The sequence below is a fragment of the Lissotriton vulgaris genome, chromosome 9, assembly GCF_964263255.1.
Source record: "Lissotriton vulgaris chromosome 9, aLisVul1.2, whole genome shotgun sequence".
Classification (NCBI taxonomy): domain Eukaryota; kingdom Metazoa; phylum Chordata; class Amphibia; order Caudata; family Salamandridae; genus Lissotriton; species Lissotriton vulgaris.
The window spans coordinates 607,744,799-607,764,039 of record NC_141697.1 but is presented as its reverse complement, the minus strand read 5'-3'; the positions used below and the strand labels follow the sequence as shown (position 1 = coordinate 607,764,039).

General features: G+C 42.7%; 1 protein-coding gene across 2 annotated transcripts in view; it reads left to right on the top strand.

The window, feature by feature from the left end:
* SPTBN4 (spectrin beta, non-erythrocytic 4) overlaps window positions 1-19,241 on the top strand; it is a 1,634,043-nt gene that overhangs the window by 1,296,744 nt on the left and 318,058 nt on the right. For both annotated transcript variants that reach the window (XM_086938241.1, XM_086938242.1), the window contains one exon: window positions 17,220-17,416. In XM_086938241.1, the coding sequence (XP_086794367.1) occupies window positions 17,220-17,416 (197 nt within the window). The remainder of the gene's footprint in view (window positions 1-17,219; window positions 17,417-19,241) is intronic.

Genomic DNA, 19,241 nt, shown 5'->3' with positions numbered 1-19,241 from the left:
GACCCCAGATTCTCCTATCCTCCAACCATCCCATGAAGAGATTAGCATACGAGGGAGAGAATCTGGAGCCCATAGCCACTCCTTGTTTCTGTCTGAACCACTTATCCTGGAATAACAAAACATTATTTCCAGGATAAGTTCCACCATCTCAGTGAGCATTTTCAGTATGTTTCCATGCCCTAGCTGCCCTCCTGTTTGGCATCTTTCTTATTGCGAGTAACCCTGCTTCCCTCTTAATACTGGTGTAAAGTGCTGTAACGTCTAGTGTTACCATGAGCATAGTGTCATCCCAGTTGAAATCTGAAAAGATACTTAGGATGTGCTTGGTATCTATAATGTACGAGGGTATGTTTCTCACTAGGGGACTGAGGAAAACATCAACGTACTCAGAAATTCTTTCTGTTGGTCCCCCAATGCCCGAGATAATCGGTCTTCCAGGTGGAAATGGTAAAGTCTTATGCACCTTTGGCAGCGTATAGATGCATTTTTACACAAGTAGTAATATTGACACAGAACGATGTGACATTAGTAAAGACAGTAGAACTTTGTATATTTATGTTTACACAGCCTTGAGGAAGTCGCGGGATCACACCCTGTAGCGATGAAACACGTGTTGGTTGTGGCTGAGAACACCAGAATAAAGTGTGAACAAGAAAACTGAAAAGAAATTGTGTATATTCTGTTCTTATATTACTGTATTTGTTTGATACTAAGAGGGAAACTGTATTTCGACTAGAAACGTGTGCTTGGGAGTAGAATTTCTGTTAAGAGCTTCGTGCTTGCCCTGGGGAGTTTAGTGGATCTCCACAACCTTGAGCACTGTTAACTTACTTCAGAAACAGGAAAAAATAAGTGTAAATCAACCCTGTGGCGCCAAATTCCCTTTAAGCATACCACTTCTCTTGCATTCTCAGTATGGCTCTGTGCTTGTGGCACAGAAAAAGAGTCACCAACTGCGGGCAGTGCACTCGGGTGTCGCTTATATATGCATCACGCCTGTTACTTCCGTCGCGGATGATGCCGACGACTCCATGCAGAGACGAATCACACCACCTACTGGCGCGCAAGAGGACTTATCAACCATGGTAAGGAATCTGTGGCTAGATAGTGTCTCTGCCAGATAAAGAATGACCAAAGGCAAGTAACTTGTTCTTCTTAATCAATACGTTAGGTAGATTGGTTTCAGTCTTCAGCTAGAATATATTTCTTGATAGTGTTCTGTTTGGTGTTTTTTTTGGATACCAAACAAATCCTGTGTACAGCATGTATGTTTATTCTAAAACAAAATCCTGGTCAAGTGTTTATTGATGACATTGTCTCACTGTGACTAGCTGGATTGCTCCTGCGCTTGACTTTCTCCCTGTATGTACTAACATCCTTTTTACTTTTTGCTCTCATCTAGGTCAAAATGTTTAAATATTTGACTTTCCCTCTCAGTGGATCTTCATTGGTAATCACAAGCACTGAATAGTCCTGCCCTCATGCAGGGATACCGAAGCTCCTCTTTAAAATGTATCTTCTTAAGTGTGGACACTTGCCTTACTTCAGGAACGCCAAGACTAGCACATAATTTGGGGGAAAGGGACTAGGGCAATGTAGACATATAGGATGCAGTTCTGTATAGGTGAAAACTGATGCTGCATCTTTAAATGCTCACAGCCTTTCAGTATCTCATCATGCCGTGCTGGTGGCAGTTACCTCATTTCTTTTTTCCGGCTCTTAGCGACAGGATCTTGGAGGACTGAGCTCTGCGTTTTTTGTCAATTGGTTTTCACTAAAAGTCTTCTTTAAATTATTTGACAACTGCTTTACTCAACATCTTTTGAGACCTAGAGTATTTCTCTGGCATTTTCTGAAAAGAATGTATGCTTCAGGCAAATAAAATGTCATCTTTGTTTACTAGCTGTCCTGTCTGTGGCAAAAAGAAGGCAAAATCAGATCCTCATGCTCTGTATATACTCTGCCTTCCGCAAAGTCACATTCCTGTCAAATGTCAACACTGCAAGACTTTTGTTATGTGTACCCTGAAGCACAGGGAGAAAATTTACCTTATTGGGACACAAGAGTGAGGAAGACCGCAGCAGGCGCTGTCTGAGGATGGGATTTCACGTGAGCGAGGAGAAAGCCTGTCCTCTACCAGGGCTCTACCACTACCCACTGAGGACTCCATGAGAGAGAGCGATCCAAAAAGAGTAGAAGTCCAGAAAAATGTTAACGTTCCTGTTCGATGTTGAGGACTTGCGGCTTCGAGGCGAGGTACAGTGATAACAAGCTCGCCATCAAGAGCTGGGTTGACATCTTTTTATTTATTTTATTTTTTTATTTTCCAAAACATTATTACAAAGATGCGACATTAACAACGCCCCACTTCTACAAAATTACACTTCAAGGACGTGAAAGTCTTTACCAACAACTTAATTATATACTTATGCACACTGGGTAGTGCAAAAAAGCAAAGAGAAAAGAAATTACAATCAACCAAAGGGAATGAAAAAGAAAGGGAGAGAGCATAACCCAGCCCTGAGCTGTTCTTAAAGCTACGCCCTTTTGGGCAAGATGACTTCATGTTACCAAATGGACAGGTTACCCATTTGAGCCAGTCTGATCCAGCCAAGTAGTTAGGGGTTCCCAGATGTCTAATCCCTTCCTTTGCGGCCTTTTTTGGCGTAGACAGCCTTCTCAAGATGGTAGGTCGCAACTAGTCTAGCTAGCCATTGAGAAAAAGGAGGAGGGTTAACATCTTTCCATACTGAGGCTATACAGATCCTCCACATCATCATTGCAACAAAAATAAGTGCCCCTCCTTTTTGCCTGCTAACCTCCTCTTGGGTCCCTAATAGGATAGTTGTAGGAGTCAGTTCTCTGGCTTGGGAAATAACCCTCCCAAGGAAGTCCTATATTTTGGCAAGGAGCGGGGTGAGTTTTGGGCAGGTGGCAAACGTGTATTGCATCGGCGCCAAACTCCGAGCACCTGGGGCACAAAGTTCCCCTGCCTGTTACCCATTTGGCATCTCTACTAGGAGTAATGTACAATAAGAAAATGGTGCTTGTAAATTGTCGCTCCGTGCAAGTTTCAGCGCATTATAAAATGTACTGTGTGGGACTTCCAGTTTTGTTTGCCATTTGTCTGCTATTCTGGGTAGGTCGTTGGGAGTTACACTGTAGATAGAGCCAATCCGAGGGGTTACTGGAGCCCTTAAGTTTTCAATGAGTTCTATTTTTACGAACCCAGTGTGTCCTCCAGCCTATTGAGACATAAAATCGTGTATGGCGATATACTTAAAAGCATCTTGGCTTCTTAATCCATATTTACTCTGAAGCTCTGTAAAGGACTTAACTCCTTCACTAGAGATTAAGTCTCCCAACTTTAAGATACCGGCTCTATACCAGTCTTGTAAGTAGGGCCTCCCAAAAATAGCAGGCAAGTTACATTTCTTGTGGATAGGGGGAAAAGAGTTTAGTCTTCCCAAACCATAGATCCTACGGACATTGCGAAAGACCTTAAAGGGATTCATCAGTGTCTTGAATCTGACACGCTTATAATATCCAAAGGACATCTGTCTGAGGAGCTGAGGAGACACCCACGGGCCTCTTCTCCTAACAGTAGTTGAAATGACGAAGGAAGCCCAATGAAAGGAGAGAAGGGAGTGTTCCTTCACTAGTTCTGTACTATACTGCAAGACTGAAGCCCAGTAATAGAGCACTATATTAGGAAAGGCCCAACCACCCCTCTCCCTGGGAAGAGATTGTTGCTTCAACATACTTCTGTGTTGTGAATAAGCCCAAATAAATTGTGTAAAAAGATGCTGGAATTTTTGCAGCATGGTTTTATTAAATTCCAGTGGGATGGATCGGAAAAAGTAGAGTAGCTTTGGGAAATAGGTCATTTTGATTACATTGCATCTTCCCACCAGGGTCAAGTGTAGATTATTAATTCGATTAAGAGCTCTCTTTGTTTCAATTGCCAAAGGGATTAGGTTTTCTGCCACAATTTCATCCACGTTTGCTATTACAGACACCCCCAAGTATTTGGCCTTTGTGACAACCCGGCTATCTATCCAATTAATTTCTTTGTTTACTACTATTTGTTTTTTTTTTAATTCAGTGCGTACCCCGAAATTTTCCCAAATTTTTGTGCCTCCGCTTCCAGTGCCAGAATAGCGCTTTCGGGCTCTGGAGTAGTTATGGCAAGATCGTCGGTGTAAGCCATAATTTTAGTGTCCCATTCAAATCTGCTTACTGCCTGGATTCCTGGGTTATTTAAAAAATGTTTGATTAGGGGGTCTATATAGAGATCAAGGGGGAACAAGGGCACCCTTTGCCTGGTGCCCCAAGAGATGTTAAATTTCTCAGTTAGCCTCCCGTTTATTGAAACACAGGCTGTCGGGTTCCGATATAAGGCTTGTACAGGTTGTGTTAGTTTTGGTCCAAAGCCCATCCTTCTCAGGATGCACCAGAGAAACTGCCAGGCGACTGGATCGAATGCTTTTTCGGCATCTAATAAGATTAGTGACATCGGGTCTCCTGTCACCTGTGCCGCGTCAAACAAAGTAATGGCCCGCCTGATGTGTTCGGAGGTGCTTTTTTTAGGAATGAATCCATGTTGCCATTCTGAGACCAAGGACTCGACTACTGAGGATATTCTCATGGCCCGGATTTTGGAAAAGACTTTTGAATTACAGTTTATAAGTGTGATTGGCCTGTATGAGCCCATCTCTAAGGGTGACTTTTTTTTTAAGGAAAAATTGAAATGTTAGCACTGGTCTAGGAGGCCATTAAAAATTGAAGTTGCTACAATAGAAAACATGAGTTTTATTTGGGGGGCAAAGATCTTGTAAAATTCCACAGGGATACCATCCACTCCTGCAACTTTCCCGTCAAGCAAGCTGGCTAGAGCTTCGGCAATGTCTTCCCAGGTCGGGGTAACATCAAGCTGATCACAACTTTCCTGGCTAAGCTGCGTTAGATTCACCTCTTCTATGTATTTAGCGATCTCGTCTTCTCTTGAGTCAGCTGGCCTGCTACTCTTTTCTGTATATAATCAAAGTAGAATTCTCGGAAGCCTTCTTGTATTTTACTGGGATCGCTAGTCTCTTCTCCCGTAGAAAGTAGAATTGACAGTATTTCACTGCCTATAGCCTGCAGCCTGATTTTCATTGCTAGATTGTGACTGATGAGGTCACTGCATTCGTATTTTTTCCCTGCATTGTGGCCCACTTAGCTGCAGCCTTTTCTGCAAATACTGACCCTATTTTAGCTTTTATAAGTGTTACTTCATTTTGGATAGCCCCCCTGCTTGAACAATTTGGACTAGCTTCACCTCTGGCTTTTTTAGCTTCTCCTGGAGTTCAGAGATCAGCAGTTTTTCTTTCTTATTTTTCCTGATAGAGAACCCAAGAGTCTCCCCCTGAATGCCAGCCTTTCTTGTGTTCCACACTATCAAAATTGGGGCCGTTCCCATGTTTATCTCAAGGAATTCTTGGATCCATGCTTGCATGTGAGACTGATATCCCGCGTCTTGTAGTAGTGCTTTCTCAAAACTCCATTTCGGAGTTTCCCTCCAGTTCCCCAATCCCCCAACATTTAGAATAAGTGGATTATGGTCCGACATAAAGCGTGGAGCAGCATCTATGGAGCATTCACTTAGTAAGGATGATGAGATCAAAAAGTAGTCTAATCTTGCGAATGACCATTGTGGGGCAGAAAAATAAGTGTAGCCTGTTCCCGTCGAGTTTAGATTTGGCCAAGCGTCACTGATCCCATGGGTTTGAGCTAAGTTGATTATTGCTTTATATACTCTGGGCTTCCTGCCTGTGTTCATCCATTTATCGTCCATTTTCCAATTACAGGGCAGATTGATATTAAGGTCACCAAAGACAATTATTGGAGTAGGCCAGTGGGCTAGCTCCCCCGTAATCCAATTAATGATCCCTGGATCATCTTCATTGCTTCCATAAATTGAGCATAAAGTAAAAGGAGGATTAGGGGGAAGGTGGCACTCCGCAATTACCCATCTGCCCAATGAATCGGATTTGACGCTGGGACATTTTACCGGTAGTCTACTTTCAGCTATAACTCCTACCCCTTTTATTCTTGCACCCTGTGTGGTAGCCCCTATAACTTTAAACCCTAGTGAATTCAATAAGTGCTTTTGTGAGCCCTCTATGTGAGTTTCCTGAAGGCTGATAATATCAGCCCCCAGTGAACGTAAACCTTGTGCTACTTTTTGTCTCTGTGTAGCTTCATTCAACCCACATATGTTTGCTGAAAAAGTCTAAGAGTGTTTACCTTAGTCATTTGAATATTTTTAAGAAAGTTGAACCAAAAGGTTCTTGACCCCTTGAGAGAGATTGTGTAATTTTGTTGACTTTGCCCAGTGTTTAAATAAGTAGTTGTGTGTAAAAAGGAAAAAAGAGAAGAAAATACGCGTCCTTGATCGCCCTGTTTTTTCCGGTCCTTCCCCCCACCCCGTCCTCAGCCCATCCCTCCTGCCCCCTCTTAGTGAGCAATCAGGAATGACCTGACTGATGGTAGTCCAAAGTGAGCCTCCGCCGTTGAACCACGCCTTAAAAGTATTAAGTAAACATTTGGCTATTCCTCATCAAATTTAGTATGGTGAGTTTCTAAATAGGGTTGACATCAAAGTGAAGGTGACATTTGCTGTCAGGAAACAGAAGGAATTCCATGCCGAAGTGGCATAAGAGGCACTTGATATCGAGAAGGTATTCGTTGGCGAGACATACTGAATCTGGTGACTGAGTTAGAAAAATGAGGGAGAGAGGTTACCATCAACATTTGATTCAGACTACCACCAGCTCCTTCAGCACCTACTGTGTCCTTCACCTCTGCCTCTTCCTCAGACTGAAAAACCTTGGGAAGCTCCTTTCGAAGTAATGCCACCAGTGCCACCACGAAGATCTCAGACTCCTCAACCAAGGTCTTGATCTCGTCACAGATCACGGAACAGGACGTCGCCATTGTAGACACTCTTTGTCAAGGCGCTCGTCAAGTGCAGACACAGACGCCCATCTAGATCCAGGTGAAGATCCAGAACGTGTTCATGTTACTCAACAACTTCGTTGGACACCAGTAGGTTTTCATCCACTTTGACTAACTCTTCTCTGGCAAATGTCTCGCCAATTGACAACATCATACAAATGAAAAACAACTACTAACAACCGGGTATTTGGAGGTGGGCTCTCCAACCCTGTTTTTTTAGGATGATAACGAGCAAAGTAGGAGTATGAAGTAACCGCCTTCTTCAGACTGTAACTCTAAGCATGTGTTTACCTAATACAAATGCTTGCACTATACTTTCTCTTCCCAAGTGTGTGACTGCAAGACAGCATCATCCCGCACGAACCGCATGACCCTTGAGAAAGTTATATTAGAGGGTAAGCATAAATAGAAGAGGAGTGAATGACACAGTATGCAGGAAGCTGTGATTGACAACACTATGAAATCCGTTCACTCCAATCTCGTATCACTGAGAGAGGTAGACTTAGACATTTTATCACAATATAGGAGAGGCAGTAACTGCCTATATAGAATTGTCTTTTGGTTTTTGCTTTTAGATATATGGTAATACAAAAAGAACTTCATGGTCACTGGGGAGCACCTAAGCTTTAATTGTATACAATACTGATGCCGAAGAAATTAAGAAAAAGGTAATATGAGATATAAAGATTCAAGTCTAAAGCTAATGGCTAAATACAGTAGTAAAGTCTGGTGTTAGTTAAGCATTAAGACAGACAGAATGTATCAGGATCAAAAAGTAAATCCCCCCTCCTTTCACTTTGATTCTTCTGCTTTACAGAAAATATCCTCTGAAGCAGGGAACCAAGACAGGTGAGAGCTTTAGGCCTCACAAATGTGCATGGTGTGCGTGCACAAGAAAGGACAGGGATACCGACAAGACAGCCCTGACTAAGGCCCCAAGACCCGATTGGGCTCATAGCAAGGGCCGAAACATGTTGGCTCAAAAATAAAGGGTATAATTGAGTGATAAGATTCAACAGAACCCCATAACCTCAAGGTTTTATCCATACCCTAGGTACCCTCTTAATAAAGTAAAACCTTTGGGTTTTAATGTATTACCTTTCTGGGTCCCTGTTTATCGAGCTTGCTTTATCTAAGAACTCCTATTTCCATCTATGGTTAAGTCCGCCCTTGTAATATCATCTTACAAGGGTGTGAATAGGCACAGATGATGAAGCATGTCACGATAAGTGAGTGAGGCATCTACTCCAATATCTTTGGATTTCTTTATAGGAGTAAGAACTAGGCAGAGGTGACACCTGGATATCCTGATACTGAATGGAAACCAGATGGTTTTCCATAAAAGCTTCTTAGTAATCATCATACATACTTTATTCGAAACAAGTTTCATAAAAGTACAACACACAATATCCAAAATAAGCTATACACAAAGATTAAAATTTTCCACCAGTAAACAGATTATTAACATAAAAATAATTTCAGACAATGGGCAAAAATTTTGACCTAATGAACCAAGCATTCGCCACATATTTAGCCACCCCACAAATCATATGCATTGAATTGACATTTGTTTGTAAAATACGCATGGCTAATCTATGTTCCCTCACCCCTAAATTCCTACAAACAGGTTTCAACCACCTATCTCTAGGTTTTTTGTAGGCTACACAAGCAAATAGGAAGTGTCCTAATGATTCTTTCGGGCAGGGACAACCTGGACATTTAACCCCTGTACCGCTATATCCCTTCCAACCTTCTTTGAATGTGTTAAGAGGTAAAATGCCGTATCTGAATTCCAGAAACAAAGTTCTATCTCGAGGGACCTGGATAAAATCCAAAAAGGGCTCCAATTTTCCAAGGGGCTTATGTTCAAGGAAGGAGTTGGTTAAGTGGCCCCAATTTTGGTTCCTAAGATCTTTTGCAACAACCCAATCCCAATATAGTTTCTTTACAATTGTTTTTGGGGGTGGCATTTGAGAGATCCAACTCTCCTCCAAACCTATGGCTTTCACGAGCCTCTTTAGATTATTCAACCATTTGATTTTGTTGGCTACATTCAAACCAATCAACTCATCCAAAACCATGGCATAGTTAGAGAGTTCTGGGGTCCTTCTAAGACGAACCCAAAATAACAAGGGGCGAATTTGCACCAGATCTACTATTGATTTTTTGCCCAGGTCTAAAAATAAGGGTTTCAAGGGGGACGATAAAGGTAGCGAAACCATATTTCTAATAAACTTATTTTCCGCCACTTTTAAAGCTTTTGTATTTTCCGCACCCCAAAGTTCTGAACCATAAACTGCCGCCGACAGTGCTTTCCCTTCGTATACTGCCAGGGTAGGGGCTATGGGTCTGCTAATGGAACGTTGCTGGTTTTTGAGAATCACTCCTGCCACCCTTTTAAGGTTTAAAACCATTTTAGTAATATGGGCAGACCAACTCAAATTATTACAAAGTCTAACTCCTAGGTAATCAAATTCTTGAACCACCTCCAGCGCGGTGCCATTCAACAAGAGGTTAACCTTCCTATGTTGCTTTTTCGAGGTTAACACCATCAACTTTGTTTTGGAAGTGTTTATTGTCAACCCTCTTTCTTTACAAAAGCTGCAAAACCGATCAAGCAGTTTCTGCAGACCCATAGGGGATTTAGACATGAGAAGAGTGTCATCGGCAAACAGGAGAGTAGGTGTTTTCTCACCGGCAAGGGTGGGGGCATCAGCCTGGTCCTCCCTCAAATGGTCTACCACCCCATTAATAAAGAGGCAGAACAAGGTTGGAGCCATCACACACCCCTGTCTCACTCCCCTGTTTACCGGAATCCTCTCAGTCAGTTGACCCTGAGATCCCCAGCGGATTCTGGCATAATTTCCATCATGAAGTTTAACAATAAATTGTAGAAGGTAACTAGGAAAACCCATATCAGATAAGACCGACCAAAGCTTAGTCCGTGGGATGACGTCAAATGCTGTCTTCAAGTCTATAAAAGCCAAGTATAGACTACCCTTCATGATTAGCACTGACTTCCAACAGACTGCACAAAATCTGAAGACCTGATCTATTGCACCTATATTACTTCTAAACCCGGCCTGAAAATGGGACAAGATGTTATTATCCATAAGCCAAGATTCTGTGCGATTTATGATCACCCTTCCTACCACCTTCTGAATGGTGTCTATCAGACTTATTGGTCTGTAATTAGAGGGGTCATCCCTTTCGCCCTTTTTAAAAATAGTTATCACCTCAGCGCCTTTCCAGGAGTCTGGAACAGGGTGACCAGCCTGGATCAAGTTCATCAGACACGAAATATACTTAGCCCATACATTTGGGTCATATTTTAACATATCCCCTGGAAGGCCATCTTGGCCTGGGGCCTTCCCGGGCAGTAGTTTAGAGATAGCATCTAATACTTCTCTCTGCGAAAATGGATCCATATTATGGATCAAAGTTTCACAGAGCATGTTTCCAGGGGTATTAGCTAATTGTGGTAGCGAGCTGTCCAAATTTTCCTCACAGTACAGCTTTAAAAAATGGGAATACCATTCCTGCTCCGTAATATGATTTAAAATCATTCCTGCACCCTTGCTATCTAAAATGTTGATTAATTTCCAAAAAGTAACAGCATTTTTCCCACGTGCTGCTTCCTTAAGCTGTTGCCAGTGCTCTTCCTCCCAGGCTCGTTTTGCGGATTTTATACTTCTTGTATAATCTTTCCTGGCAGCCCGAACGCCACAGAGTCCTTACTTTGTATTGCTTTGGTTATTGCTTTCCTCTTGGTTCTACAATTACTCGTGTACCATGGGTTACTTGTGGTTTTAAAACCATTAAGGCCTGGTTTTGCCGGTTGCTTCTTACAAAAATGGGCTCCTATTTTACTTATTAAGTTACTATAGGATACCAGCAAACTGGGACCGACTACCTTAACTTCAGAGTGGGGCAAAGCTGTCAAACTACTAATTTCTTTGGATACTAAATCCGTAATATTTTGGAGCTTCCCCTCATCACATTTGACTACATTCCATTTTAGCTTCCTATTATTATTTACAGGGAAGATTTCTTTAGTTAGCATCTCAGTTACCCGACTAGGTTCACGGCCACGTACCCACCTAAGCTGCATACATAAGGGGTTGTGGTCACTATAGGAGGACTCCCTAACCACCATGTCTATTACGTCGGGCCATGAGCGTGCATCTAAAAGGATGTAGTCGATGCGAGAGGGGCACCCCACCCTATTAAAGGTCATGGCACCTGCGCGATCTGATTTTGTACGGCCATTTAAGGCCCAGAGGTTATGATCAAGCACCAGGGCGTTCAGCTGAATAACTCTTGATGACCATTTCTTAATTGGGTTAAGATTTAGCAGGGGTATGCCTTGTCTACCTTCCACAACGTTCGGACCTAGTACCTCTTCCACATCTAGGGGTTCGAATGTACAGTTGAAATCCCCCCCGACCAGTATTTTAGAACTGGTCGGGAGTTTTGACAACTCCACATCCAATAATTCCAGTATTGGGGAAAGAAGCCCTCCCTGAAGACCTCTAGCGTAAATACAAAAAATTTCGTAAGTATAGCCCCCTAAACTATTCTTTAAAGTGATGTGCAAGATGTCGTTAGAAATGTGTTTGTTAGAAATAACATGGCAGTTCAGAGATGTTTTCACCCAAATCTGTAACCCACCAGAGGGGCGGCCTCTTCCCAGTGAGACAGCCGGAACATAGAATGTAGAGTAACCATTCATATATTCAGGGGATAGGCACCACGTTTCTTGAAACATACAGATATCAAAGGTATTAATAAAATTGTTCCAATCGGGATTTACTAAGTTTTTCTTTAGACCTGCAATGTTCCATGATAAAATATTGATAAGGGGACCCAGGAGCTTGGGTTCCAATTGACCTATGGGTACCTATGGGTACTATATCCTGCAAACAGCTACCAACTACAGCTGGGGGTACAATAATATATGTACCAGCACAGGTGGAGCCTACAGTAACCACTCTGTCTACAGGTATATTAGCTTCATATACCTTCATATTAGCTTCATCTCCAGGTAAAGCCTGCTCCACCCTACTACAAAATTGGTCAATGGGCTGCTTGGTAAGTCAATCGACTTCCTCCAGACCATTGAAACGATTATAGCATTGGATAGGATAGTCCAACTGTGGGCCCAGCCATCCCTCCTTGAGCCTGTTACCACCATGGTAGGTTCTACCTCTACCTCTACGCACTTCTTGCCAATCTCCTTTTCCAGCGTCTCCCCAGTTGTGGGAGCGATGATTTTCCCGGGGTTTCAAATCTCCTCCAGCCTTGTTCATGCGGGGGGATCCTTAGCCAGCTCCATCTATTATCATGGTTCCCCGCGGGCATATAAAAGTATGACAAAGGTTTAACTAGAATCTCGGAGTCATTAATGCGGCTAGGCCCAGAGCAAATAAACTCTACAATACAAGGGTCTTCAAATGTAATCACCACACAGTCTCCTTTAAGATGTTTCTTTTTCTTTCCCACCCAAGGTGTTCTCTCTACCATAAGAATATTCTTGTTCATATTGGGTGGGGATGGGAGGTTTCTGTCCAACCAATGACAAACTTTATTTTTAAGACCCCAGAATGTTTCCGGGATATCTGTAGTGAGCTCAGGGACACCTGTTAATACTACCACAAAGGGGCAGGCGTCAGATGGTAAATTAATATTCCGCCGTACCCGTGGTGTCTTCACAGCGGGTTGGCGCTGGATAATACTAGGCGCAGTTGCACTGGCCATTCCTGTATGTTTCTTAACATCTACAATGACTTGATCGGTGGTCGCTTTACCAACCTTCTGCGCCATAGTAACGGTTGGGCAAGGCTTAGTTTGCTGGGTGGGTGCTGTTGTGGGGATCGTAACTAATGGGTGTGGGCTTCCCTTTGTACTAGGGGTATTCTTCTTAATTTCTTGATTTACTTTAACCCCCTTGCAATTGAGGTCATTTGATATAATTCCCAATTGGTTTTCTATGCCCTGGAGTCTAACTTCCAGGGGCAAAAGCAAGGACCTAATAAGGGTTGCTAGGGTGTCAAAGAAGGGCGCATCCACATCTTCTTCACTCACTACAGACTCATCAGGACTACCATTATCAAGAGTGCTAGCCAGACTTGTATCGGATACAGTTACATCTGGTAACTCTAAGGGCAGGGGGTGTGATGCTCGAGGTTGCCTAATAGAGATTACTGGGGCATCCACACTTAATTCTCCCTCCTGTGAACCATTTCCCCCACCAACCGCGTTCCCCATACTAGATAAAATATTTTCACTAGCTATAACATCACCAAGCCTTCTGTGGCAGATGGTATTGGAGAGGGTGTTTTCCCCACAATAGTGGGCCCCTCTAACTCCAGGGGGACTGTATGTATAATAGCTGAATTAGCCATAGGTGTTATAAGGGTTACAGACTCAAGTGGGGCTACTGGTAATGAAGATACCGTTGACAATACAGGGGTCACAAGAGTAGTTGGTAAATGGGACGTATCCGATAAACACGATTGTTTAATCGGAGTACAGGCTAGCGCTATATTACCCAATGATGACCTTTTGGCCAGGAGCAAATCTTGAGAAACCCTCCGTTCCATCAATATAATACCCTCATCAATTAGGGCGTGTGTACGAACAATAAAACTATCCAGAGTATTAGTAAGTTTTTTGGTTTTTGTGTTTTTTATCCCCGCCACCGCCTGGCTTCTCGTTTTCCGTGTTGACATTATATAACACCAGCAAATAACCAACACGGGGTACTATAGTTGACGGTAAAAGGGCGTAACTAAGTTGGCAAACCCTATTAATGATATATTACAATGATAAGACTAATCAACTCAATAGTACCAATAGCCAAACAATATAATCCTATACAAAAAGAGATCACAATCATAACATCTACAATTTTAGAAAACTTCCGAGGGGGTATGACCAGTCCAGTCCTCTCGGTCCTCGGAGGGCCTCAGAGGGCCCGCCCTTTGCCCGGGCTTAGCCCCGGGCTATGTCCCGCGCGCGTCCCGCGTGCGCGCTCACCTCAATGCTTAAACAGGAGGGTTGGGGGCGGGAAGAGACACCACTTAGTAATCAGTTGCTCATGTGTTTGTGACTATCAGGTTTCTTACCATCAACATGGCCATCCTCGTGGCCATAACATTCGCCCAGAGGGTCACTGAGCTGCAGGGTTTGTCATCTTATCTTCCCTAGCTTTACTTCTTCCTCGACAAGCTGGTCCTTTACACTAGAGCTTTCTTCCTTCCAAAGGTGGCCACTCCCTTTCATGTAATCTGATCCATCACCCTGCCTACTTTTAACTCTCCATCACATCTCTCCAAGGAAGAGGAGCGACTTGACCGACTGGACCCAAAAAGAGCGTTGTCGTTCTACCTTAACCGCACAAAAGAGTTCTGGGTGGACAACCAACTCTTCGTGAGGTATGTCAGAGCAAAGAAGGGGGATGGTTGTGCAGAAACAGACCATCTTCCGATGGACCCTGCTTAGCATTAAAATCTGCTACGCACTGGCCAAGTAGCAACCCTCTGATGGTTTGCGAGCTCATTGCACCAGAACTAATGCTGAAACGACTGCATTAGCACGCAGCGTCCTAGTCCTGGATATCTGCCAGACAGCATCCCGGGCTTCTTTGCACGCGCTCACCAATATCAGATGAACAAATTACTTACCTTCGATAATGCCCTCTCTGGTCGAGATTCTATCTAGCCGCAGATTCCTTACTGACCCACCCATCGTCCCTGCTCTGCGAATAGATTTCTAGGGACAGGATTTTACCCCTTTCAGGGCCAAGTTTTCCACACAAATGGTTAGTGTGCTTTATGGCTCCATACAATTGGTGTGGAACAGACGACTCAGCTTCTACACCCCCACCACCCAGTTCCGCTCCGCCAACCTCGCACTTGCCACAGTCCCCCGTATCCGAAGAGCGACCTCCGGCAGCAGATCATTCTCTCACCTCGCCTCCAAGACCTGGAACACCCTTCCCATCCACCTACGGCAGACCCAATACCTGCTGACCCTCAAAAGTCTCCTCAAGACCTGGCTTTTCGAGCAGTAGCAGCATTCCCCACCCCCCAGTGCCTTGAGACCCTCACGGGTAAGTAGTTTGCTCTATAAATGCTATGATTGATTGGAAAGTCACGGAAAGAAACTGACAGCAGCATGCTGGGATGGCGTCTATATATCGGCACTGCACATATCACTTCCGGCGTGGTCAATGCCACATGGAACCAAGCGATGCCACCTACTTGCGTGCAGGGATACTGTTCATGAAAAATATTTCCGGATTGACTCTGATACCTGTTGCTAATTCTAAGGTAAGGAATCTGCTGCTAGCTAGAGTCTCTATCAGAAAAGGCATTATTGAAGGTAAGTAATTTGTTTTGTTACATCCATACTTACTTCATTTGGTCAAATCGGGTTCACAATTTTCTTGTACTAAATAAAGTCCATTTGGCAGCTATTACTGCCTACAAAATATATCCTCCACAGACCCTTTTTTTCATAGTCCCAGTTATTAAGTACTCTATAGAAGGCCTCAAAACGTTTGTCCCCAAGCACTCCATCTTTTTTGTCTGTGGGATTCAACGTTGTGCGTTCACGTCTCATGGCAGCTTCTTTCACACCTATCTATAAAGCCTTGTTTCAACATCTGTCTTGGATAATTGCTTTTCTGTTGCCATCATATCAACAGATAGAGTTAGTGAGATTTAAGCTTTATGCTCTTACGAACCATACATAATATTTCATAGCAGTAAGATAGTTATAAGAAGTCATTCAACATTCATGCGTAAAGTATTTTCAGATTTTCACATTAATCAAACCATTACCCTATCAACTTTCTTTCAGAATCCGTCAACTCCAGTCGAAATATCCCTAAACATGTTGGATGTGTGATAGGTCTTAAAATTTTATCTAGACAAAACTAAAGATATTTGTAAGTCAAATTGTTTGCAAATAATGGTCCTTTACGTACAGGTTTTGCTATATCTAAACCATCTATATCCAGGTGGATAGTTTATTGTGTTGTGTTTTGCTATCAGGAAACAAACAAAATCCTGACTTGTAAACCAAAAGCTCATTCTCCCAGAGGTAAAATAGCAACAGCTACTTTGATGAGAAATATTTGTATTGCAGAAATCTGTAAAGTAGCCACCAGGATTCTATTCACACCTTTATGAGGCACTATTGCTTGGGCTCAGATGCTAGAACAGAAGTCCAAGTAGGATAAGCTTTCTTAAGGAATCTCTTTGTTTAGCTGCTTATATGGATCACCTTTTTCTTTTTCACAACCTTTTTTAGGGATGGGCTTTCCACTATATGCATTTTTGTTATATTTGTCAATGGAGATTCCCTGAGGGAGAAAATGGTTTCTTAACCCGCAATCCTAGTTCTCTGTCAGGGGAATCTCCATTAAAATCATGAGCAATCCATCCTCCTCCCCGTTGGTAGAGAGAAAAATTATTATTAGACTTGCTACGATTCATTAGTCATCTTCTTTTTTGCTCTGTAAAAAGTACTGAAGGAATAGCCACCTGCTAGGCAAACTGAAGAGCTGTGATCCCTTAAAGATGCAGCGTCAGTTGTCATCTCTACAGAACTGCAGCCTATATGTGCACATTGCCCTAGTTTTCTTTCCCCATATCCTTTAAAAAAAATGTTTGCTCCTGGAAAATTTTCCTAGTTTTTATTAATATTTTTTTTAATGTCAATTAAAGTCATTGGCCAATATAGCCTGATTTATAGACTGCAAAACATGTTTTATAACAAAGAATGTGCTATTTTTGGCCTTCCGGCGATAATGTCTTTACTAAAGAAGATATATTTTAAAGAACTGCTCTGTGATACCCACACGTAGGCAGGACTTGTTCATTGCTTAGGATTTCAATTGGAGAGTCCCCTGGGAGAGAGAATGAGGCTACAGGTAAGAAACCATATCTGCGCCCTGTATGTACTAATATGTATATAACTGTTTTACTCTCACCTATGTCAAAATGTTTACATATTTTAAGATAAAAGTTGCCAAATATACGGATCTTGATGCTTTCACAAAGTAGTTTATTATACAAGCTTGTTGTTTCTTAGTCACGCCAAAAAAAGCATCTCTGCCTATGACATGCAACATTCATATCTTGGGGAGATTACCTGTATTTCAAGTTACTCAGTAAACTAGTTCAGATTCTCCTCTTGTTCCTCTTTTGCAGTGCTAGAAGTTCACCAGTTTGCCCAGGAAGCAGTCGTAGCTGATGCTTGGCTAACAGCCCAGGAGCCAATTATAAAGAGCAGAGAGTTGGGGAACAGTGTGGATGAGGTGGAGCAGCTAATTCGGCGGCATGAGGCCTTCCGCAAAACTGCGGCTGCTTGGGAAGAACGCTTCAGCTCCCTGAGACGCCTAACCACAGTATGTAAATACGATCTACTTGTACAAGGTGTAATACAGTGAAATAGGGCCAAAACAAACATAACTATGTAGGTAAGTGGTCTTCAAAGAGTGGGGCTGTTGCCCTTCTGTGAAATCCTAAAGCAATGTCTAGGCATGTACACCTGTCAAAATGGTTAGCAGATGAGTTTTTAGTGATTGATTGTAATATTAAATTAGCACAATTGGTTCAGGAAGCCTCTTGTAATAATCATCTGGTCCACAGGCTCCTCTACCATCTTCCTCTGTTCCACAGTGGCCAGAAGACTCATGAGCCAGCCATATGGTACATCTGAAGCACAGCAACCAACAGCACTTTAATCAAATAAAGGAACAGCCTGCTAAGACACTTGCCAAGCCATAATCTCGTTCCGGCATACTGAGGCACATTCACTTTATAAACTTAGAAAAGGACAACACAGACAATGCAATCGAGACTGACACGATTTTATAGAGTGTAAAACTCCTTTTTCTTTTTATTCTAATAACATAAGTGTAAAACAAGGTTCAAATGATTTTTAATGATGGACGTTTTATATTGTGAGTTTTTATTCACTGTACAATAAAGTTATTCTATTCAATTCTGTTCCACAATCTAACGGATCTCCACACACTCCTCAGTTGCTACATTTTTTAAAGAGGCCTGAAATATAATTGAGACCACAAGATCTTCCACCAGAATCATTCCAGCAATTACCATTCAGGATGTAAATTCTGATGATGATCTGGAAGAAGATGACACAGGGGCGTATGTATCAAATATCGTTATTGCGATTCTCAAATAGCGATTTTTAGAGAATCGCTATTTGAGAATTGCAAAACGGGATGTAATAAAAAAAATAGCAAATGTTGTGCGATTCCTTGCCATTCCTTAATTGCAATTAGCAAATTGCGAATCACAATTAAGGAATACCTTCCCATTCATTCCTAGGGGCTAGGAGGCCCATAGGAATGAGTGGGAAGACCGTCTCAATTTGCGATTCGCACTTAGAGAATCGCGAATTAAGAATGCAATTTCAAGGGTGCCAGAGTGTCAATAGGACACCCTGTTGCAGCCCTGAAATATGTATGTGTGCACATGTGGCACACATACATGCCCTAAGGGCATGTATGTGCGCCACATGACATTTTGAAAAATGCAAAAAAGTGAATTTCTCAAAGAAAGTTGGTGGTAATTTGCGATTCCTGAAGGCCAAATTGCACTTTTTCTGTTCTTCATACATAGCATTTAAGGAATCGCAATTTGCGATTCCTTAAATGCAATCTCAAAATTTTGCGATTCTCTAATTTCCGATGCACTTTTGGGATGATACATCCCGAAAGGCCTTTTCCCATTCGTAAATGGGCTGGTTCTGAGAATCAGCCCGTTTGCGAACTGCAAAAAGGCTTGATACATATGCCCCACAGACTCTTGAGTGTGATGACTGTGGTGCCAGTGTCTGATAAAGGCCTCTATCTGCATATTCCTTACCTCATAATATTCCCCAGGCATCAGACTGGATCCAGACGTTTTTGAGCAATCTTCTTGTGTGCCATCTAGGTTGCATCATTTGGCTCCATGTGGCATCGTTGGTGTCGCCCACGCCCGAAGTGAGGTGCGCTGTGCCTATATCTGCGCCATCCCAGTGCGCTGTCAACAATTTGTTTTTTTCCGCACCATTCAGGGCGAATCCGGATGAGCTCCCCTCAGTCACTTTTAGACAGACTTTTCTTCTGGAAGATGTTCCACTGGGTTTTTGTTGCAGTTGTGTCTCTCTCCCCTTCTCCTTAATTTGTGCCCCCTTTTTAGCTACTGGATGCTGATTTT